The 24,499-nt window shown below is 32.3% G+C and overlaps 1 protein-coding gene and 1 long non-coding RNA gene across 2 annotated transcripts; both read right to left on the bottom strand.

The window, feature by feature from the left end:
* Positions 1 to 1,166: 1,166 nt before the first annotated feature.
* LOC143072724 (uncharacterized) lies at positions 1,167 to 15,452 on the bottom strand. Its single transcript, XR_012977284.1, has 2 exons — positions 15,366 to 15,452; positions 1,167 to 2,814 (listed from the first exon to the last, which is right to left on the bottom strand). It is a non-coding gene; the product is annotated as an uncharacterized LOC143072724 (long non-coding RNA).
* A 4,106-nt stretch (positions 15,453 to 19,558) lies between these two features.
* Positions 19,559 to 24,290, bottom strand: LOC143072723 (neuroplastin-like). Its single transcript, XM_076247818.1, has 4 exons — positions 24,111 to 24,290; positions 22,173 to 22,469; positions 21,218 to 21,490; positions 19,559 to 20,308 (listed from the first exon to the last, which is right to left on the bottom strand). The coding sequence occupies exons 1-4, from the start codon at positions 24,169 to 24,171 to the stop codon at positions 20,193 to 20,195; spliced, it is 747 nt and encodes a 248-aa protein (XP_076103933.1). The 5' UTR covers positions 24,172 to 24,290; the 3' UTR covers positions 19,559 to 20,192.
* Between the last annotated feature and the right edge of the window lie 209 nt (positions 24,291 to 24,499).

The raw sequence follows: 24,499 nt of genomic DNA, 5'->3' as shown, positions 1-24,499 counted from the left end.
TGTTAAACATTAAAACATAGGTTGTTTACTACCCCCAAAAAATTGTCATCATGAAGATTAAATGAATCTATTTGATTTTTACCCCTTATATCATTGCGTCATACCATGTATTTGGCAGACAACATAGCCTGATGTAAAGACTGCATAAACTCAAACAAATCCCATTTATAATCTCAAATGAAAGTTTTGTACCATAAATTGTATTGACTGATAGTAAATAAAAGCATTAAAATGACCATGACAACACTTTTGATCAGTTTATAGTCACATTACTGACACCAGGTAAAAAAGGGGGTAAATACTCCTTCAATCTTCAATACCTATAGGATTTTTTATTAGACTCATTGTAAAAATTGTGGAAAGTCTTTAAAATAGTAGCGCAAACATGGAAAAATCAACAAAAACTGATCTTGATATTGAAAGTTTATGTTCCTGTAGTCCAAATTGAAATTTCAAGTGTTTTCTATCAAAGTCATACGTAACATTACAGTCAGTTTAAATTTAGCTATGAAATTTGTAATATAAGTTACATTATGCTCTGATAGGCTGTTTTAAGTATAAATTGACTAATGAATAAGACTAAAGAAAACAAATGATTTCTGATTAATTTGTTTGTCTCTTTAGGTGTCAGACCACCAATTACTCCCTTGAATTTAGAACATACATGTATGTTATTTGAGTGGCCCTATTCTGACACAAAATAGTGCTTTATTTTGATGTCCTTGTTTACTAAACTAACTCACAAATTTTCAAAAATTAAACTTTTGTTGAAAGAGAAATATATTTAGACCATTTTGAGCCAAAATTTACTTGTCTATGAGTTTGCATTAAAAATTGAAGATTAATGCACTCCACAGTATACTAATTTAAGATTTCCAGAAAACCAGGGGTTATTTTTGGAGTACCTCATTTTGAAGTTTAGTTTTTTTCTTAGAAGGCTTTAAATTTATTTAAAAATTTGTACAGTAAGTTGATACATGTACAATTCAGGATATACCTGGTTTCTATGACTTTAAATTTAAGGTAAAATATTTAAAAAGCTGTGAAAATTGCAAAATTTGGTTGAACAGATAGGGATATTTAATTGGTGGTCTGACAGTTCCAAAAAAATACAGATTCAACATACAGATTAATAACACTCCTCAGTTGTTGTTTTTTTTTACAAATTATGTCAATGTATAAATTGTTAGCTGTGTCCATATCTACAAAACCAATAATATTCCATGAATCACCAGATTTTGAAGTATTAGGTCATCCTGAATAGACATTTCATGAAGTATTATTCCTCCATGTATTCCAAATTCAGAAATGTTTTGTTTTTCCAATTCTTTCATCATTCAAGTAAGATTTCCGTGGTTGGATCAAGGAGTTTGTTTCTCAGAATAATACTGCAGTAACCGTTTTGATGGCAATTGAAGAAATCCAGAATTTTTAAGGTCATAATATGCTTGTGGAGACCTTCTAAAAAGAGTTAGACACAAATTAATTATTTTAGGGTCCCACCTTCTCTGACGAATATCTGTACCTTTCTTGCAGTTATTTAGTTGTGATTTCAATAGTATTGCAAAATTTTCGGGAACATCCATTTTTGAAACTAAATTCAAAATTTGTTCATGATCGTCATCTGAAAGTGGAATAGATTTATCCTCTTCTGAAAGTGGAATAGATTTATCCTCTTCTGAAAGTGGAATAGATTTATCCTCTTCTGAAAGTGGGCAAGATTTTCCCAAGGCTTCTTTATCATTATTTTGAATTGTTACAGTTGTATTACCAGGCACAGATTCCAAAGATCCAGGTTCAATACAATTTTCACTATTTGTTATTTCTGTTACAACTTGTCTTTCTGGCCCACATTTTTTCTTTTTGTTCAATTGGGATTTATTTTCATCTTCATGAACCCGTTTTTTGCTTTTATTTTTCGAGTGTGTTTTAGTATATGAATGTTCATCTTCATGAACCAGTTTCGTGCTTTTATTCTTCGATTGGGTTTTATTATAGGACTGTTCATCTTCATGAACCCGTTTCCTGCTTTTATTCTTCGATTGGGTTTTATTATATGAATGTTCATCTTCATGAACCAGTTTCCTGCTTTTATTCTTTGATTGTGTTTTATTATTTGAATCTTCATCTTCATGAACCGGTTCCTTGCTTTTTTTCTTTGATTGTGTTTTATTATATGAATCTTCACACGTGTGACAAGTAATACTTTTTGCTGTCCAATTTATCAAAATTTTACAGGATTTTGATCTCTGTGTTACGTAACAATTACCAGGGTCATTCGACATACAACAATTTTCCGTAAAAAATGCATTTGAAATAATTACAGCTTGATTTTTAATCCCAGTACAAAGTTTAAGGGAACATATGACTTTAAGCATACCATCCACATTTTTCTGGTTTATCTGCAGTGGATATCCAGTTTTGAAATCTATATTGTTAATTGTCAACCATGTGTCGTCTTTGCCAAAGGTAACATCACAAAATTGTTGTTCATCATCAACAACAGTTGGTAAAGGGCATCTTAATGTATATGCAATATTTTCTTCAACAGTTGAACAGTGAGCTGGAATAATTGCAGGACTGTCCCTTTGAGGCCTCACTTTAAGATGTTTGTATACAACAATTTTTTTTTGGTATCTCTTATCAAATTTGTTAATAGAACTGACACCAAAAATTCTGGGTATCAGCTTACCGATTAAGTCTTTACTGGGAGGTGTTTGTTTCTTCAAGGAATAGAAGGCTATGCAAGCCTCATAAACATCAGTCAATTTTGTGTCACATTCATCCTTTTCATTTATATAATTAACTGACAACCTGCAATATAAACAAAAAAACAATATGAGTGCTCTTTTTAACATCTAGCAAGATAACAGTGACAGTCGAAATTAAACAACAACAAAAAACCTACATACTAACCCAATCGTGTTTATGGCACTCTAGTTTTGACAAACCAACATTTTTTAATGTGGCCCTATACACCAAGAATTGATAAATCCAGAAAGAAGATTTTTATTGATATAATAAAAACAAGAGTCAGGCGCGTAGCTCCCTATACGCTAACACGCAGTTGCGTGCACATCGATTCGGCATGCAAAAAAAAATAATGGCAAATTAAAAATTTATAAATTGAATGTTAAAGGAAACACGTATGTTGTCACTTTTTTAATTGATGAAATATCATTAAATAACGGCATTTGGTTTCAAAATAAAAGTTTTATTGGAGATGATGGCAAAATCGGACAGTAACTTGTATCTTTTACAAGATATGAATTTGTAATACTCAGTCTAAGACATGTAGTTTTGGAGCACATTTTACAGTGTACGGTTCATCAGTTTGGAATGAGATGTACCAATCGGCATTAGGGAGCTACCATTTGATTTTTATGGGGGGGCTAGGATGAAAAATTTTGTCCTGCATTTTTTTTTAGTTGTAATCTCTGTCCTGCATTTTTATTTTTCACTCTATCCGGTCCTGCCTTTTTTTTATTAGTTTATCCTGACTTTTTTTACCTAAATTGTCATCCTGCCTTTTTTTTTGGCAAAGCGTCTCATCCTGCCTTTTTTTTTTACTCAAAACTCCTGTCCTGCCTATTTTTTTCAAATTTCATCCTAGCCACCCCCCCCCCCCCCCCCATAAAAATCAAATGGTAGCTCCCTTAGAATTATCAGGTCCCTTCGATCGATATAATTGAAAATATACCGAGGCGATGTGGTCGGCAGACTACCGGAGCCAATCACCCTGCAAACACAGTATTGGAAAGTTTCATTATTTTTAGCGTTCATAGACCATATGATAAGGGAACTGGAGAGGGGAATCGCGTCTAGTGTTATAAAAAAATCGCTTCTTTGTGCTGTATCTGCTTCATCGTGTTGTAGGAAATATAACAGACGAACAAATCTCAACATTGTCTGAGACATACGAAACTGACCTGGCATGTAATTTTGACGAATTTAATTGGGAGGTCGCTCGATACCGAACATGTACGCTGGTTTATAACATCTTGCGAGTGCTACCATGGAGATCTATCAGTGTACTACGTATGTTGAAAACAAATGTACGATCAACAAATAACAATGAACAACGACATACAGTTACTGCGTATTCATCGGCATTTCAGTGTGAATAATATTGACAAAGTAATAGAGAAGTTTGTTTCTGCCTAGACCCGAAGAGGAGATTTTTGACGATTTTGAGTAAATTCTGTATCACAAATATGTTTTGTTTATGTGTTACTCTATTCAGAAGATTTATTAATAGTTTTACAATCATATTTTTTTATAAGTTCTGACTACATATAGCGCCTCTTTTAACCGTCCTATGACTGAAAACCGAAAAAAAAACATTTTTCTGCATAAAAGGGTCCCAAATGTTTTTCGCATCGCTCCGCTCTGCGGGAGTTGCTTGCACATTGTTTCTTTCTAGCTACGCCCCTGAGAGTGCACACACTGAAATGTCTCGCCTTCTATACTAATCATTGATATTATGTTGATAGTCCTAAGTATAAAGCTAAGCTTTATTACAACTGTCACATAAACTCTTCATTAACCAAGATAACTAAACAAAGGCCAATGAACCTTGAAAATGAGGTCAAGGTCAGATGAACCAAGCCAAGCAGACATGTACAGCTAACAATGTTTCTATACAACATATATAGTTGACCCATTACTTATAGTTTAAGAAAAATAGACCAAAACACAAAAACTTAACACTGTGCAATGAACCATGAAAATGAGGTCACAGTCAAATAAAACCTGCGCAACTGACATAAAGATCATAAAATATTTCAATACACCAAATATAGTTGACCTATGGCATACAGTATTAGATAAAAAGACCGAAACTCAAAAACTTAACTTTGACCACTGAACCATGAAAATGAGATCAAGGTCACATGACATCTGCCCGCTAGACATGTACACCTTACAATCATTCCATACAACAAATATAGTAGACCTATTGCATATAGTATGAGAAAAATAGACCAAAACACAAAAATTTAACTATAACCACTGAACCATGAAAATGAGGTCAAGGTCAGATGACACCTGCCAGTTGGACATGTACACCTTACAGTCCTTCCATACACATAATATACTAGCCCTATTGCTTATAGTATCTGAGATATGGACTTGACCACCAAAACTTAACCTTGTTCACTGATCCATGAAATGAGGTCGAGGTCAAGTGAAAACTGTCTGACAGACATGAGGACCTTGCAAGGAACGCATATATTAAATATAATTATCCTATTACTTATAATAAGCGAGAATTCAACATAACAAAAAAATTGAACTTTTTTTTCAAGTGGTCACTGAACCATGAAAATGAGGTCAAGGACATTGGACATGTGACTGACGGAAACTTCGTAACATGAAGCATCTATATATACAAAGTATGAAGCATCCAGGTCTTCCACCTTCTAAAATATAAAGCTTTTAAGAAGTGAGCTAACACCGCCGCCGCCGCCGCCGGATCACTATCCCTATGTCGAGCTTTCTGCAACAAAAGTTGCAGGCTCGACAACAACCTAACCAACACACGTCATTTTAGTTTAATTTTTATATATTTCATTGTATAAAAGACACAATTAATTACATGCATCCAGAACTTATCAAAATCTATTGGGACTAACCATTTCTAAAGCTGATGAGTCACTGAACTCACCATGAAAAATTCCTAGTGAGAACCCTGAACCCTAAACTGACTCCCTCCACCCCTATCCATGCTCTCTCTTCAAGACTCAAATAAAACTAGAGGCTCTAAAGAGCCTGTGTCGCTCACCTAAGTATATGTGAGTATTTAAGAAAGGAAGCAGATGGATTCATGACAAAATTGTGTTTTGGTGATGGTGATGTGTTTTTACATCTTACTTTACTGAATATTCTTGCAATTTACAATTATCTCTATTCATAATGAACTTGGCCCAGTCGTTTCAGTGGAAAATGTTAGTAACAAGAGGCTGTCACAACGACAGCAAACCGGATTTATTAATGTTTATTTGTGTCCTGGCAATATCACAAGAACCATTATTGATGAATGGTGAAAGTGAAAATCGTCAATATCAAATTTGACCTCCATTTTGTCATCAGTATCAACATCTTAAAATTTGAAAAGCTTAGATTGAATGGTTCATGAGTAAATGCAACAACGTGAATGGAAACGCCATTTCACAATCTTTCAAGAACCATAACTCCTGAACAGTAAAAGTCAAAATCGTCATTATTGAACTTGACCTCTAATTTGCCATCAGTAACAACATATAAAAATTTCAAAAGCTTTGGTTGAATGGTTCATGAGAAAATGCACAGACACGACTAGAAACACCATTTTTCAATCTTTCAAGAACCATGACTCCTGAACGGTAAAAGTCAAAATCGTCATTATTGAACTTGACCTCTATTTTGTCATCAGTAACAACATTTCAAAATTTGGGAAGCTTTGGTAGAACAGTTCATGCATAAATGCACAGACATGACTGGAAACTCCATTTTTTAATCTTTCAAGAACCATAACTCCTGAACGGTAAAAGTCAAAATCGTCATTATTGAACTTGACCTCTATTTTGTCATCAGTAACAACATATCAAAATTTGGGAAGCTTTGGTAGAACAGTTCATGCATAAATGCACGGACATGACTGGAAACTCCATTTTTCAATCTTTCAAGAACCATAACTCCTGAACGGTAAAAGTCAAAATCGCCATTATTGAACTTGACCTCCATTTTGTCATCAGTAACTATTAACATATTAAAATTTGGGAAGCTTAGGTAGAACATTTCATGCGTAAATGCACGGACACGACTGGAAACTCCATTTTTCAATCTTTCAAGAACCATAACTCCTGAACGGTAAAAGTCAAAATCGCCATTATTGAACTTGACCTCCATTTTGTCATCAGTAACTATTAACATATTAAAATTTGGGAAGCTTAGGTAGAACATTTCATGCGTAAATGCATGGACACGACTGGAAACTCCATTTTTCAATCTTTCAAGAACCATAACTCCTGAACGGTAAAAGTCAAAATCGCCATTATTGAACTTGACCTTTGGTTGAACGGTTCATGAGTTAATGCACGGACAACATTTGATTGCCGACCGCCCGCCGTACATACCCAAATCAATAACCAACATATTTGTCACAAAAATCCAGTTAAAAATTTACAAATTTTATGAAAATTGTTAAAAATTGACTATAAAGGATAATAACTCCTTAGGGGGTCAATTGACCATTTCGGTCATGTTGACTTATTTGTAAATCTTACTTCGTTGAACATTATTGCTGTTTACAGTTTATCTCTATCTATAATAATATTCAAGATAATAACCAAAAACATCAAAATTTCCTTAAAATTACTAATTCAGGGGCAGCAACCCAACAACGGGTTGTCCAATTCATCTGAAAATTACAGGGCAGATAGATCTTGACCTGATAAACAATTTTACCCCCCATGTCAGGATTGCATTTAATGCTTTGGTTTTTGAGTTATAAGCCAAAACTGCATTTTACCCCTATGTTCTATTTTTAGCCGTAGCGGCCATCTTGGTAGGTTGGCGGGGTCGCCGGACACATTGTTTAAACTAGATACCCCAATGATGATTGTGGCCAAGTTTGGTTTCATTTGGCCCAGTAGTTTCAGAGGAGAAGATTTTTGTAAAAGCTAACGACGGACGAAGGACGACGGACGCCAAGTGATGAAAAAAGCTCACTTGGCCCTTTGGGCCAGGTGAGCTAAAAAGTAGCATATTGTTAATAAGAAGAACCATTGTAGAATTATGTTATTCGTTTTATTTGTTGCAACTGAAATACTACATTAAATTACTTATATTAAATTGTTTATATTAAAAAGAGATTTTTTCCAATGTTTTTGTTGATAAGTAATCTTCAGATAGATTTTTATTTTTAAGCCCCCCCTAAAAAAACACCTTCCTTATGGTTTAAATTTTGAGATATTAATACTTTCCAATTAACAGTATAAATTTATATGTGATATGAATGCCCATATGAAAGACAGAATGTAGTTTTAAGTTATCAAAATAGACATTGATGGATCCAAAAGTGACCAGTGCAAAAATAAAAGATATACTATTAGCAACAACAAAAAACCTGCTTAAGTAAAGCTGAAATAACAAAAAAAAATCCCACAGGTTCCTTACTTCAGACATGCAAGATAAGTGTTACATTTCAACATGAAAAAAAAGGACAGTGTAAAGAATTAATTTTTAGAAATGCATGCCCTGTGTTCTGAAAGAATGATGTATTTAAAAGATCAGCTTGCATACAAATATTGTTTTTATCCATGATCATGATGATAACATGATATAAAAAACTAGAGGCTCTAAAGAGCCTGTGTCGCTCACCTTGGTCTATGTGCATATTAAACAAAGGACACAAATGGATTCATGACAAAATTGTATTTTGGTGATGGTGATGTGTTTGAAGTTCTTACAATTATATCTATAATGAACTTTGCCCATTAGTAATAGAGAACTATATTTGTTAAAAATTTACCAAATTAATGAAAATTGTTAAAAATTGACTATAAAGGGCAATAACTCCTTAGGGGGTCAATTGACCATTTCGGTAGATCTTATTTGTAGATCTTACTTTGCTGAACATTATTGCTGTTTACAGTTTATCTCTATCAGACTATCTATAATAATATTCAAGATAATAACCAAAAACAGCAAAATTTCCACAAAATTACCAATTCAGGGGCAGCAACCCAACAACTGATTGACCGATTCATCTGAAAATTTCAGGGCAGATAGATCTTGACCTGATAAACATTTTTACCCCACGTAAGATTTGCTCTAAATGCTTTGGTTTTTGAGTTATAAGCCAAAAACTGCATTTTACCTCTATGTTCTATTTTTAGCCATGGCGACCATCTTGGTTGGTTGACCGGGTCACGCCAAACATTTTTTAAACTAAATACCCCAATGATGATTTTGGTCAAGTTTGGTTCAATTTTGACCAGTAGTTTCAGAGGAGAAGATTTTTGTAAAAGCTAACAACGACAGAGACGATGACGACAGACGACGACGGACGCCAAGTGATGAGAAAAGCTCACTTGGCCCTTTGGGCCAGGTGAGCTAAAAATGTGGTTAATTGCCAATGAGACAACTCTCTGCAAGAGACCAAATAACAAAGTTTGCATAGTAAGCTATGAAAGGCCCTAAAAATCAATGAAAAAACAAGTCAAACAAGAAAAGTAACCACCTAATTTATGTACAAACAAGAATGTGTCCAAATTACACGGATGCCCCACTTGCACTATAATGTTCAATGGACCGTGACATTGGGTAAAAAAATCTAGTTCAACATAAAAATTAGAAAGATCATACCATAGGGAACATGTGTACGAAGTTTCAAGTTGATTGGACTTAAACTTTAAACTTTAACCTGAAACTTGCACTTTCATTTTCTATGTTCAGCGGACCTTGAAAATTGGGTCAAAAGTCTAATTTGGCTGTAAAATTAGAAAGATCATATCATAAGGAACATGTGTACTAAGTTTCAAGTTGATTGGACTTCAGCTTTATCAAAAACTATCTTGACCAAAAACTTTAAAGTCATATGAAACGAGTGAGTGGTGAAAAATAATGTTTATCCAATTCTTGAACCAATGCATGTACCAGTATATATACATGTATCAGTCAGAGCTCAGACATAAATAAGTCTGAATCTGCTTTTGACTCATAGAGGTCTAAATTTGTAAGTTTTAAGATTTGTCTGACTCTCCCTTTAATGCAAGACTTAAATAAGTGAAATACTGTTAAGCAAGAAATAATTGACAAGAATCAAAAAGTTGCAACTATCGACTCCTACAAGTCGATAAGTTATCAAAATTGGTTAACTTCAAGACCCACGCATATTTATAAAAAGGTCATGCATCTAAATCAAATAATGACAACATTGAAAGAGAATGCTTTGCCTTTAATAGAAAAATATGAATGGGAGTCTAAAAAATCGGAGATAATGTTAATTACAATGTAACCTTACAAAACAACCACCTGGAACCACACTAAATGAGGTAAAACATCTGTGTTTAGTAAGGATGTTCAATTAAATAATTAAATATATATAGCTCAAGTCCTTGTGAACTCTCAGACAGGATTTTGCTGTAATAGGTGGTGTACTTTGGCCACCAAGTAATATTAAGTTTTTACATCAACATAAATAGACCTAAACAAGTCTGTCATTTTCTGACTTAAATAAGTCTAAAATTGAAAATTTATAATAAATACATGTTTTAACTTCTTTAAGTCAAAAACAAAAATGGACTTGTTTATGTCTGAGCTCTGACTGTATATCACAAACTGAGTCCTCTGTGCACGAATTTCTCATTTTTTACGCAAATATATCGTTTAATCATCATTTTCTTTTCTCTCCGTCTGTTATGATTTAACAAATATGGCTGCTCATTAAATGCCGTGTTTTGAAGCTGAAGTTTACCGATTGTCACCTTATAGTAAACAAATAACAAAAAGCATGGGTATTGAGCATGTGTTTAACATGTACAATCAGATAATTGTTTATTTTAATGACAGATCCATGCTTATTGCGATTGCCAGATTTTTACGAGGAGGGTTACGCTCAGGTCACTATATATACGGAAAATATGTCGGCAAATTGATTCCTGAATTGCTTCCTGATAAGTGAACTTCTTCTAAATGTGGACAAATTAAAGAATTTTCCTCAGAAAAAAGTATATTTACATAAGTTGTATAATAAAAACTATCCATTTAGTGATAAAAAAAAACATATGCATATTTTTTTTTTATTTGAGGTTTCTTATGACTTTAACCTGAAGCGGTACAGACGGTCACAAACGAACGGACCAGAAAACATAATGCTCCTTTACTATCGTAGGTGGGGCATGAAAATTAAATAAAAACAACCTCAGTGTTGACTTGCTAGTGATTACATTAGTAACTACTTAAGACCACTCGGCCACCTTGGTTGAAAATATTGACTTGATATTTAATTTAAAGTTAACACCATGCCAAGTTATGGATCCAGGGGTCAAAAGTAGAACCTCGCCCTTCCCCATTTTCTCGGCTTCATACAAAAAACTTTAAAAGTTTATATTTTCCTGACCTTGACGTAATATTGTATAATTATTTGGTACTTCAACAGTTTGGTCTAATGACAAGGTCATAGATTCACATGAGAAATATATGTTTTGTATATTTGTATATAGACTATCAGAATTATTGTATGGTTCGGTTTCTGTCGGATAACAAATCCTTCAACAAACTGAAGATTCTGCTATATATGTTTCTGACAAGTTCCGTTTGCAGGAGAAGACATCCAAATAATTAATTGTTGCTGTAAAACCGTAGAAGTAAATATGGACCATAATTTGGTATTCGGCCTAAAAATGGTTTCTTTTTGTATCCTTTTTTATAAGTTCTAAAACTTGAACTTTTATTCTGTGGGTTGTGTTGGTGTTAGAATAGTATTAATGGAACAATTGAGTTTTTCAAGAAAAAATTAATACATTTTGATTCACCGTTTATGTGACAGGAAACCAAACAGGAAACCAAACAGGAAACCAATCTTTATTTTCTTTATTTTGCACAATATATTTCAAAAGACATAAATGAACACCATTACTAGTGTTACTTGTTTCATGTTAATATTTAAAATCTATTTTCAATGTTAAATTCAAGTTTTTTTTAAACGTGACAGGAAACCATAAGAAACCGAAAGCATTTTTTTAGTTTTATTTTATTGCAAAATCTGCTTAAAATAATCTGAACAGTATACTTTTTCTTAAAATCCATCTTAAATGTAATAGTATTATAAAACTCCTAAATATGTGCTTGTTTTGAAAACAATTAGTACAATTTATTCAGAAATTTCCATATTTTCTTCATTGATACAGGATACCATAATCGTTGTATCTTGATGTTTTAGCCAAAAAAATGTATTTATATTTGGTTTTGAAATTCCAGTTATATACAATTTATTCCAAATCATTGGCAATGTAAAATTCTTTAAATCCAGTAAAGAAAAAAACTTTTAACTTGGAATTAAAATCTTTAAAATAGGCACCATGTGATATTTGTGACCTGTACACCATCTACATGGTTTCCACATTTTAACCTACTTTAGTGGGCTAAAATCAATAAAGTACTTCCTTTCAAGACGAAGTCATGCATGGTAAAAGTTTACTTCTCCTTTGACAAGTTTATTGCGTTTCTGAAAAGTGTTTGCAGAACATGAATAAAAAAAATGATTTAAAATTGTGACAAAGATACCAACTTTGTACATTCCTGGGCAAGTGTAACGGTATATTAACATGTATTTTTTATTAAATTATCTTTATTCACCTAAAATATCCAGTAATATTTACTGCTGAAGCAAAATCAATCCAACGAGCACAATGTTAAGAGACGTAATGTCGATTGAATTTTCCAAGGACCCGTTACATCGTTATCCAGAAACGAAGTGTGTTATAACGTCTGTCAAATCTGAAATCAATTTTTGTCAAGTCATTGGGCATTTATTTTCACACAAGATCGTATGTAACATTATGCACATAAGAAAAATAAAAGACCCCCGGCGCAATCTCTTTTAAAATTGTATTTTCCTTTTTTAAACAAGACAAAACAAGTCTACAGATTATGTTTGCTAACATCCTGTTGGAAACAAAAACGATGTTTAGACCTAGTATTTCATATATCCGGCCGTAAGGGCATGATCACATGTTAATCACATGTTTCACGTATGACCGGAAATTATTAGAACTTAACGACAAAAACAATTTTAATAAAAAAAAGGAAATAACTGGACTTCTGTTTCGTGTGAAATGCAACACATAACGATAACGTCATTTTCTAACTTAAGTGCCAGTCTGCCTAAGAATCAGGCAGTGGTGAAAACATGACCAAAAAAACCCACCCTATTTGACATTGATTTCAGTTCATAATATGTGGTTATGCACAAAAATAACATTCATTTCCATTTTCTGTTCTGGTAATAGAAGATACAATTTGGTTATAATGCACTAGAAATTAATAAATAAGGGGAGATAACTCTTTAATTTGTTATCATTCTAACCAATTTTCTAACCAAGTTATTTAATATTACCAGACAAACACAAACGAAAGACTAATACTTTTTAACTCAGGATGATGGTTAGTATTAAATAGCATGATTAGCTCGGTGGGTTTTTTCTAATCATGTTTTAATTTTTACCTAAATTGCCTGATTCTTAAAAAGACTGGCACTTTATCATTACGAAGAACAAAACTAGAATGTATATCATCTCTGATTTACCTGTTTGAACACCTCGCGAGAGTTCATATTTGCATATTGTTATAAAGAATTCTATTACAACAAAGCAGATTACATCATCTAAAATTTGTGTTACGAAATCGGAAACCAAAGTAACGCTAGTGTTCTTACACCTACAATACTTATAGTTCTCATCATTTTCTTCTGACTATTCTTATTGGTGGATGTTCTTTATTATTTGAAAGCAAAAGTAACCAATTTGCCGGTGACGATTATCTATAAATCAGTCAGCGTTATGCACTTAGGAAGCGAAAAGTAACGTGAGAAACGACACAAAAATAAGGTCGTATAATCTTTGAAATTTGTTAATGTCATTTTTTTTTCTAGGGAAGAGTACCATACACTTGTATGTTGATAAAAATTAAGGCATCTTTAGATGTAGTTACAACTTTTCTTACAGTAATACACATTTTTATCACTTTTCTATCGTTATAGGAAACGAGCCCAATAGCAAATTATGGTCCATAATATTTCGCCTTGAAATCAAAATTACCATATTCTAATTGTATTGCAGTGGAAAAATGGGTAAGACTTTTCAACTCATTAATTTCACCAATTATGACTTATGGATCTGAAATTTGGATCTCAGATTTTAATATAAATCTTGACACTGCTGATAAACTACCATTTGAAAAGGTTCAGAATATGATTATGAAAAATGCTCTTGGTGTTCATGGTAAGGCTTCCAATTTAGCTTTACGTACAGAACTTGAGCTATATCCAGTGTGTTTTATATCATATAAACTAATGTTTAAATACTATGCTAGATTAACTGACATTGAAGTTGGAAACAACCCAAAATTTGTTCTATTAAAATCTGCATTCATTGAAGATAAAAAACTGTATACACAAAAGAGCGCTTGCTGGGTACAGTCCTTACATAAACTAAAAAAGTTAATCAACTTTGATTCACTTCAAATATCACATAATATGTTTGAGGACTCACTGAAAAACTTTTATAAATGCAAGATTTTGGGTCAACTTGAGAATATTAAATCTAATAACACAGGTAAACTAAGATTTTATAGTAAAATGTGCTCATCATTTGACTTGAAAGCTTACTTAAGATTTGATATTAAAAAATATGATAGGTCACTGCTTACAAAAATTAGAATAAGTGCACATTCACTTGCAATTGAAACTGGGAGGTATAGCAAACCAAAAATTTTAGCAAGTGAAAGATACTGCAAACTTTGTAAAGATAAAGTGGAAGATGAAGTTCATTTTCTTTTACATTGTCCTCTATATAAAGACCTTCGAGAGAAGTTTGATATATTCAAAAACCTTAATAATGATGATGATATTAAATCAACGATCTATTTACTTAACCCAGTAAATCTAGTTAACACCAGACAAATATGTAGTTATTTAAGTCAAGCTTTTGAAGCTTGTAATAATAATCTAATGTCAGTTGGTCTACCATAAGTATAATACTATGTAATACTGTGATATTATATATATAATTGGTACTTCAAATGTTTTCTTTATGTTGTATTTGCATAAATTGTCATGTTTAATGTGTTTATATCTTGGAATACGCATTGTATCATATGTGCTTTGTCCAATAAAATATTTGAATTTGAATTTGAATTTGAATATACAGTGAATGCATAATTATTTTGATTTTTTAAATATTTTGTGTTTTTCAGTTAGTACCGTAGGAAGGCGTCCCAGAAAAAATAATAAAATAGCCTTGCCAGACGCTGAGACTACTGTTATAGTAGTCTCAGCCAGACGTCATAATTATTTGGACTAGTCAATACCTACAGCCCCAATCTCAAAAAAATAAATAACATAAGGAGCCCTTCAATTATAAAGTATTCAATGATGGCTGAGAACCCTTTAGTCCAAATAATTATGACGTCATGGAATGCTATTTTAAATATTTAAAAAAAATATTATTAATTTATTTGGACTAGGAACCTTTTTGAAAATTTATGAATTTCTGGGCATGTTCTCGCCCATTTTTAAAATATGCAATAGAAATTCTAAATGAGAATATTATTGGGCCGGTAACAGCATTTAGGTATTGTCTATTGATTAAATTATATATTACCATATAACTGCATCAATCTGATTAGACATAATCAAGTCTACTTTCTCGCACTGTTTTTGTTTTCCGATAAGGGGAATAAAAGTAAAGGGAAAGGAAACCAATGATAATATGTTGGCGGTCCGACGATTTATCGAAAAGAACCGAGAAGGACTAAATAGAAACGAAAAGGAATCGAAAAGAGCACACATGTGTACATTTATGTTTTAAATTAATCAATGTATATATACGCGAAATTTTGATTTTGTTAACAATTCCTAGTAATAAATGAACGCATAAATCAAACTTTAACTATACATATAAAAATTATGGTACTGATTGTGTTCACTCACTCATTATCTTTGAGAATATATACTCTGTTTGTTGTGCGACTCTCCCTAGGTTGGTCCCCTCCGTAAAACATCCAGTATGCCTTCGGAATATACAAATATGTCAAGAATTTCAATAACGGCCGGGAAACAGACTAGACTCTCCCAGACCCTTCTCTTATATAATATAGTTTTATTTTTATTTTCATGTATTGTAATTTCAATGGAAAAAAATACCACAATTATTTGTACACTTTAATTTAAACTGTAATTGTACTGCTCCTCGGGGCGTCTTGATTGACAAATAAAAATTGTTGTTGTTGTTGTAAGAAACAAAAACCGACCCAAAGTCGTCATGGGTCCGCACTTTCTAATACAATGTAATGACATGATGATCTGTCAATGTTTCATTGTGTTCAGGATTATTTTTTTTCAATTTGAGGAAATAAGCAGTTGAATTATTTGTAGGTTTTCTTAGTGTGGATTTCAATTGTGAAATCTTCATGAGGCACCGTTTTACTTCTATTATTCCTTATTTTCTGACATCATTTTTTTTCTTGATATCTAAAAATTGAATTCCTTAGTATATAAGAGATTTTTTGATATCAGAATATATTTTTTGAAATCAAAAAATATTTCTTGATATCAATAATTCGATTTTTTTATCATCAGAAAATCATTTTTTGATATCAAGAAATCCATTTTATGATATCAAAAATAAGAAAAGTATCAATAATTGCCCCCTGTGTGTCAATAAAAGCTTCCGAGCTAACCATGAGCCCGAACATTTTGTATAGTGTTTCGGTATTTAATGAAAGAATATCACAGAGTTTGGATTCAAAAGTCATAAGAAGTTTTGTATGGTTGAGTATCTCACATATTAATTATTTAAAGGTTTATAGTCAACAATTATAGTTCCCGTTTCTTTTATAAGCAATTATTGGTTTCTTCTGAAAAAAATGTGTGCAGCTAGGTTTCAGTAACTGCGAGTACTCTCAGATCTGTACTTAGTGTCTTTTTGTTGTTGGGATATACAAGTACCCAGCCACGTCCAATCTGTGTAGTATTGGTATTTGTATCCATCGAATGAGTTTAGCCTTCTTCAACTGATTTTATTAGTTCGTTCTTATATTGTACCGTTAGTTTTCTCGTTTGAATTTTTTACTTTGTCATTTCGGTACCTTTATAGCGGTCTATGTGGTATGGGCTTTGCTCATTAATGAAGGAAGTACAGTGACCTATAGTTGTTATTTGATGTATCATTTGGTCTCTTGTGGAGAGTTGTCCCATCGACAATCATACCACATCACCTTTTTTATATTTAAAAATCAGTTGAAAATGTATATTCATCAGATCGATACAAAGATCAACAAGAATGTGTCCATAGTACACGGATGCCCCATCCGCACTATCATCTTCTATGTTCAGTGGACCGTGAAAATAGGGTAAAAACTCCAATTTGGCGTTACAATTAGAAAGATCATACCATAGGGAACATTTGTTGATTTGACTTCAACGTCATCAAAAACTATCTCGACCAAAAACTTTAACCTGCATGAAGCGGGACAGACGGACGAACGGACGCACAGACCAGAAAACAGAATGTGCATAAATGGGAAATAAAAACAGCTAACAAAAACATAGAATGAACGTGGCAGGGTAACAACAACAAAAAGACAAAAAATGCAGATGTGAAAGCATTATCAGTTACTGGCAGCTAGTTCAAAGCCAATAACAACAAAACAAAATCTTGTATTTTCAAATATTTCGTCTATTTCGTCTTTCTACAAGACGTTTTTTTTAAAGACTGCTAGTATTTATTATATACCGCACCTTCAGTGGTGGATCAAGAACTTTTTAAAATAGGGGCTACTGCCTGCTATAAAAAAAAGGACCCTCTACAGTATTGCTTTAGTGATTCCCTATATATATTCAACAAAAACAAGCTGTCTCGGAGACTAGGTGTTTCAAAACTAGTTGTCTCAGAAACAAGGTGCTTCAGAGACTAGCCGTTTCAGAACTAGGTATCTCGAGAGACTGTGTCTCAGAACTAGGTGTTTCAGGAACCTATGATGTTTTGAAGCTTGTTCTTATTTAATAGTTGTTGAATGGTTATAATATAATTTTTGAGAAAATCCGTTGTTATGACCTCGGAGACAGTGGAAGGATTAAGGATAGATTGACGTTTTAGTTTTTAGATTACTTTTTAAAATACAAAGTTAATTGTGTAAATATTGTTGTTTCTCTATTAAGTTTCAAAGTTCAAAGGTTGGTCACGAAGTTTGTAGTAAAGCCTCCAAGTTGCAGTTATGTTTTGAGCTAATTAAAAGATTGATATTGGAGTATATCAGATTCTGTGAAAACGGATACGAACATACAGTTTGTAGGCCAAACACGTTACAAAATTGGTGGCAGCGGTTGGATCTGAGAGACTTCAATATTATATGTATTTATATTGTTTGACTGTGAGTTAGTTTTCTATTTGTCCTTGCAAGAAGCAACACATTGTTTTGTAAATAAATAGACGGTCAAGTTGTTTAATAAAAGAGTTTTGAAACACTTGTTAGATTTATTCTTCCAAATATGTCCCGATCATACAGAGAAGATACAATCTTGTGTGGCCCTCACAGTGACGAAACAAGAAATTTGACAAGGGAGTTAGAAAAATTAAACAGGGAAATAGGGCGCTTAAGGAATAAAAGTTTTGAAAAGGTGTTTACTCTATCAAATGATAATTCCCTCTGTTCATTAATAAATGACAATTTACTGTAAAATGGGTCTCCTATTCAATAGAATGTGATCCATGTGATAAGCAGTGATATTAAGTTTCTGTTTTGCTTTTCTTCAAATATATTGTGCACCATATTGTTGTAAAATGATGCCCTTTGTGGGTTCTTGATTAAAAATGTTATCTTATCTAATGAGCAGTATGTAGCAGAAACGAAAGCAATGAATTTCACATTAATCTCTTCTTATATATCTATATTTATATATGTGGTCCCCCAATGTAATTGAAATAGTGTACTGACATTTGCATTTAATATTTGGACTCGGATTACTATGAGATTAGTGTTTTGATTTCTATTTACTACAAAAAAATGTCTTTTGAATTAGAATTGGTAAAGGAATTTAACAAAGTTTTTTACATCAATAAAGTCAATTCTGTAAAAGGGAATACTTTTTTTTCAGTTTAACCGAATTTCCAAGATTTTATTATATTTTGTTTTACTGTTGCAAAATAAAAAATAAATTGTAGGCATTTAATTACTTTCTTTGACCTTCTAACATTTTTCTCGTCTTAAAAATGCATGAAATATTTGTCACTGGACGTTCAACAAATGGAAGTTTTTAACAACATTGACTGGCTATACAGCACTGGACGTTTTCAATCAATCAATCAATCAATCAATCAATCAGATATTTTCTATCGTTAATTATCTTTTTCGATGGCTTATAGATCTCTTTGTAAGCTCACTCCAAGATATCACTAAAGAAGCACGTCGTCAGTTCAAAAATCGTCATCTATGAAACTACTTTAAACGAATTTGAACCAAACATTGTGTGAATGAGTCTTAGATTGTCGAGTTTATAACTTTATCCAATATTTTGATTTTTTCACAAAAATCACCACCATGTAGAAAAAGACTGAAAAGTGGTTTTAAGTTGACATTGTTAAAATTAGTCAAATGAAAGAAAATCGTTAAAACTCAACTATATTCATTGTGTATTTCCGTTCAAAATTTAGATTTATACACAACTTGAACTTGACATTATTAAAATGCATATCACAAGTAACATGAGTCAGCGTAATTTATGTCTTTTTCTTAAACATGTTATAGCAAGTCTTGTACTAGCTAAATGCCTGGCTACAGAAATAACAAAACAATATAGTCATAATAGATAAATTTCTTTTCTATAGCATATCTTTATTTTGCATTTTCAATATACATGTAGATCACTAGGAAATTTTAGGTATATAGTCAGAAATAAAATAAAACGAAGCAAACTATGTATAGGAAGGACGATCGAGGGTGCATCATCATTGGCTTTATTGCTGTTTTATTGATGATTCTTATCGATCAGATATGTGAATAGATTCATTTAAGGAATGACTGTAATATTTTTCTGTCTATGAAGAAATAACATAAAAAAATTGGTGCACACTGAATAACGCGCGTAGCGGGTTATTCAACCGTGTGCACCACATTTTTTATGTTATTTCGAATAGACAGAAAAAATATTACAGTCATTTCTTATAATTTAATTCTAAATTTCATTTTAAACCGTAGAAAACCATGAAAAAACGTTGATGACGTCACGGTCACATGACTAAATTATGTCTATGGGCTGATAACAAAATAACGTCAGCCAATCAGAAGACGCGTTACATCCAAAATTAAATTATTGATCGATGTTATATATTCTTTGTATATATTTGAGAGCTACCGTCTCAGTTTGCCTATCTTTCCTTCTCCAGCCACGTTCTTCTTTTTTCCTCTTTCAATGTCGGCTAACTTCAATATCAAGATGATTTCCGTTCTGTTTTCTTTTTGTTGTCTTTACAAAACATTATTATCAAAACAAGAACCAATACTTCAAGCACTATTCCAATAAACGGCCACAAAGGTGCTAATTTTTCTGAAACAAAAACAGCAAAACAACTTGCATTATCCACATTTAAAGACTTTACACCTTTCATGAAGGCTGGTTTTGCAATAATGAAATAAAGAATAATGTGAACATTTGTCTATGTATTGCTACATTACCCAATGCTGGTCATTTGACTGTTTATAGTTTCATAATTTATATTTTACTGCGTTTGTTATTTTTTCCTGCATGGTTTGAACATTGTTTTATGCCTTTATAAAATGGTATTTTCAATAAACTTTTCATTATTTCTCCATTGATCTTAATTATTAATTGTGATATTTGAATATTCTATCAAACCAGAAACAATAATATAAAAAATACACTTTAAATTTCTTCCTTTTTTCTCTATGTTTTATGTGTGTGGGTGATCTAGGTCAACATTATCTCTATGTTTTATGTGTGTGGGTGATCTAGGTCAACATTGTATTAATGATGTACTAATGGTCAGAAGAGTAATGGTATCAGATGTACTTTCAATTTATTAAAAGTAAACAAGGGTACTTTATTAAGCTGCATTTGGTTGCACCTGTTCTAACGGTCAGGATCCTGATGTTCAGCAGTGGCGGGTCCAGGGGAGGGGGTCCGGGGGTTGGAACCCCCTTTTTGGACGATCAATGCATTTGAATGGAAACATATAGTTGGAACGGTTTTACACTAGCCATTTTGGTGGCCCTTTATAGCTTACTGTTCGATGCGAGCTAAGGCATGTTGAAGGCCGTATACTTTGACCTATAATGGTTAACTTTTACAAATTGTGACTTTAATGGAGAGTTGGCACTCATACCACATCTTCTTATATATATGAAAAGAGGTAGACATAACTATAGTGAAAATGATGCTTCGCACAAAAGATGTAGTGTCCTGCAGTTCCTTTTTTTTTATCTGTAATGGTCGTACCTCTTACACGAACCAAAGTTGTAAATGACTTCCTTCCAATACTCCATGATGCAGAGCAAGTATAATGACCCCTGTCCGAAGTTTTAACTGGTGAAATCTGAAGTGAACCATCTCGTTTTCCCTGTGTATTTGACAATACTATTCTATCATCGTTAAGCGATACACCATCTCTGTACCAAGTAACTGTAGGTTGGAGAAAACTTGGAACTGGACATTCTAACATTAAATCTTTGTCTTCTATAAAACTGTATGATTGGTCAAACTTGCTGTTGTCTGAAGAAAATGGTAGATGCATTACATTGATATAATCTAAACATTTTTTTAACTCATCTTTTTTAATGTAAAGGTTTACAATTTTGAAACTTTCGACCGTTTCATTTTCTGTTAGCTAAAATGACGTGTACAAATGCAATGTTAGGTCACTGTCAGAAGAAAAAAAAACATCAACTCTTTTGTATGATGCTTGTAGAAATGCGAGATTTTACCGAGCGAGTCCTTCAAAGGTTTCGTGTCCATCACAAAACAAAATATTTGTAAGACATTGATCTAATATTGTTTTTTTTTATATTATATATTATATATTAGTCAATACCACTGTCCTGTGGTCAGTCCATATCGAGGTCCATATATCGCGATAATAACCAGTTTTTTGAAGAACTGTTATGTAAGTATATGGACCTCTGTATATACATGTGTGCTTCTTGTCACACAATCTATATCTTTGTTCTAAGTGTTATCTTGAAAATCAAATAACTCAAACGAATAAGCCGTTGCATTATAACTGTTCAAAGTTACTGCATGCAAACTCTAATTTTCGTCCAACGAGCATAAAGACCACACACATGCATACATGCATAATACATATAATTATAGTACTGGAATAACAACTAGCCTACATGTAAGAGAGAATTTTTGAAACATATAGTAGTTCGATCAAAGAGTTGTTATACCGTACCTGCCAGAACCATAATCGTAACATTGGACGTCGAATCGTTTGAAATACATGTATATATTCCTCCGTCTGAAATATCTATGGACGATTTTAAAATATTTAGTTTTACAGTTGATGAACTTGCGCTCGCATTGTTAAAAGTAACATTTGTCTCAAATCCAACTAACTCTTGACCATTTTTCCTAAAGATGGGTATTAAACGTTCATTGGTATGGCTATAGATGTATTCACATGTCAGAGAGAAAGAACTTTTTTCAACTGTTTGGAGTAATTCGTTTCCTTCTAATATTCTAGTAGATCCTGAAAAAAAGCAACAAACAAACGCTCAAATTATAGACTGCGTTAGATGAAAATAAAAACAATGCATGTAAATGAGTTTTTGCAACAGATGAATGGCGATTTCATTTCTTGTATTTATTAGATACATATACTCATGTTGGTCTAATACAAATAAAATTACACTTGATTCTTTACATGTGTACATAATGATAAATCTATTCAATACGAATACGAATACGAATTTGTTTATTATAGTGACATTGTGTATATATACAGTATAATAATAATATTTGTCAATACAATATTTGTACACCCGGCCCATTGGACCTATAAGTCACTTAAAAAATATAAATCTTTAAATCATTTCATAGTAGAGTCATGTAGTTCAATTATTTACATAAATGAATTGTCTGCGTTTTGTAAATGCTTGTAAAATATATTTAGCTGTTCTTCTTGGAAAATAAATTAAATCAATTACAAACTTTTGGGGTTGTGTGGCTTCTCATCTAAAATCTTGGAATCGCCAAGATAAAAAGAGACAAAAAGGTGAGATTTTTTTGTTAGAAAAGTAGGCTAAAAAGTTAAGAATAGAGAATAACGGAGTGCTTAATTAATATAGAGGAAAACTGTACAGTACCAAATAGTGAAATTTCGGTCAGGATATTCCAATTTGTATTATCGACAAAAACATACAAAATGTAATGGGGAATAAAGCATTTTCCTTGCGGAAGTCCATTCAATTCAATTTAAAGATTTTATTGTTTAAATATTCAAACAAATGGATTGGACAAAGGCTCAGCCTATATAAATCCTTTCCCATACAAGATTGATAAATAACGTTCGTTTGCATGTAACATAAAGTCTCACAGAGAGTTTAAAGCGAAGGGACCATGCCCCCCCCCCCCCCAATCTAAACCAAGAGTTTACTTCAAAAACATTTAGTATAATTTGGTGGACCCTCAGTCGGTTTACTAGTGAATGGAATACTCTGAGAGAGATTTATGTACGTTTCTTATAATAAAAGGTAGCACTCTATTAAAGAGGAATGTAATATATATATAGTCTTTTTTTCATATTACCAGACTCACTGTGACAAAAATGATTTAACTTTAGAACTTATATACATGTTCACACAATATCAATATATTACAGTACAGCCATTTAATTTTTACCACCTTCATTCATAACATTTTCTATGATATATATATTGTATTCAATAGATGCGTGTTTTGTCTACAAAAGACTTATCAGTGACGCTCGAATCCAAAAAAGGTAAAAAGGTAAAAAGGTAAAAAAAAAAGTACGAAGTTGAAGAGCATTGACAACTAAAAATTCCTAAAAGTTAACTTAAAGGTAATATATATTCCTGATATAGAAAAGCCTTAGTATTTCTAAAATGTTAAGTAAAATTAGACAAGTAGTTGAGATACATAACATGCATAAGTACACAATGAAAATGATTTGCAGTTTGTGTCAATAAGATCTATTGCCATTTCCGCCATGTAAGGAAAATGATTTCATGTTTCTTGTTTTTTTCTAGGTCAGTAACCTTAATTGAGCACATATATATATATATATATATATATATATATATATATATATATATATATATATAAAAGTCGCGGTACTATTTACTTGGTTTCTAAAAAAACATCGTCTTACCTGAAATACTAGTAAATAATCTTAAAAGCCATAGAAGAGACTGCAGACTTCTCGTTTGCATGGTGTTTAATTTACATTATCTGACAACCTTGAATTAACGATAGCCGGAAACAATAAGTACGAGGACGGATATTATAATTGTTAAGTTTATAAAATCGCAAATAATTTATGATTGTAGTACTAATCCAGTAATTAGTACTTTGGTTTAATATCCCATGGTGAGATAACGGCAGCTTGCATGGGAATTGACACAGTCACTTGTTTTCTATCCATGGGAAGATCTACTATCCCTCAGATATATTACGAGATCTTCCCATGGATAGAAAACAAGTGCCTGTGGGAATTGACCTTCCCTTAATTTAATTTTCTACTTGGGGGGTCAATTTAAA

This window comes from Mytilus galloprovincialis, chromosome 4 (genome assembly GCF_965363235.1).
Source record: "Mytilus galloprovincialis chromosome 4, xbMytGall1.hap1.1, whole genome shotgun sequence".
Taxonomy (NCBI): domain Eukaryota; kingdom Metazoa; phylum Mollusca; class Bivalvia; order Mytilida; family Mytilidae; genus Mytilus; species Mytilus galloprovincialis.
This window is presented reverse-complemented; position numbering and strand designations above follow the sequence as displayed.

What these genes read in the sequence shown, in the direction of transcription:
- LOC143072723 (XM_076247818.1), bottom strand. Translation starts at nt 24,171, where the DNA reads ATGCAAACGAGAAGTCTGCAGTCTCTTCTATGGCTTTTAAGATTATTT. An exon ending in ATTATTTACTAGTATTTCAG is followed by an intron (nt 22,470 to 24,110) that starts GTAAGACGATGT and finishes GCTTTTTTTCAG; the next exon opens with GATCTACTAGAATATTAGAA. An exon ending in TACGATTATGGTTCTGGCAG is followed by an intron (nt 21,491 to 22,172) that starts GTACGGTATAAC and finishes CATTTTCTTCAG; the next exon opens with ACAACAGCAAGTTTGACCAA.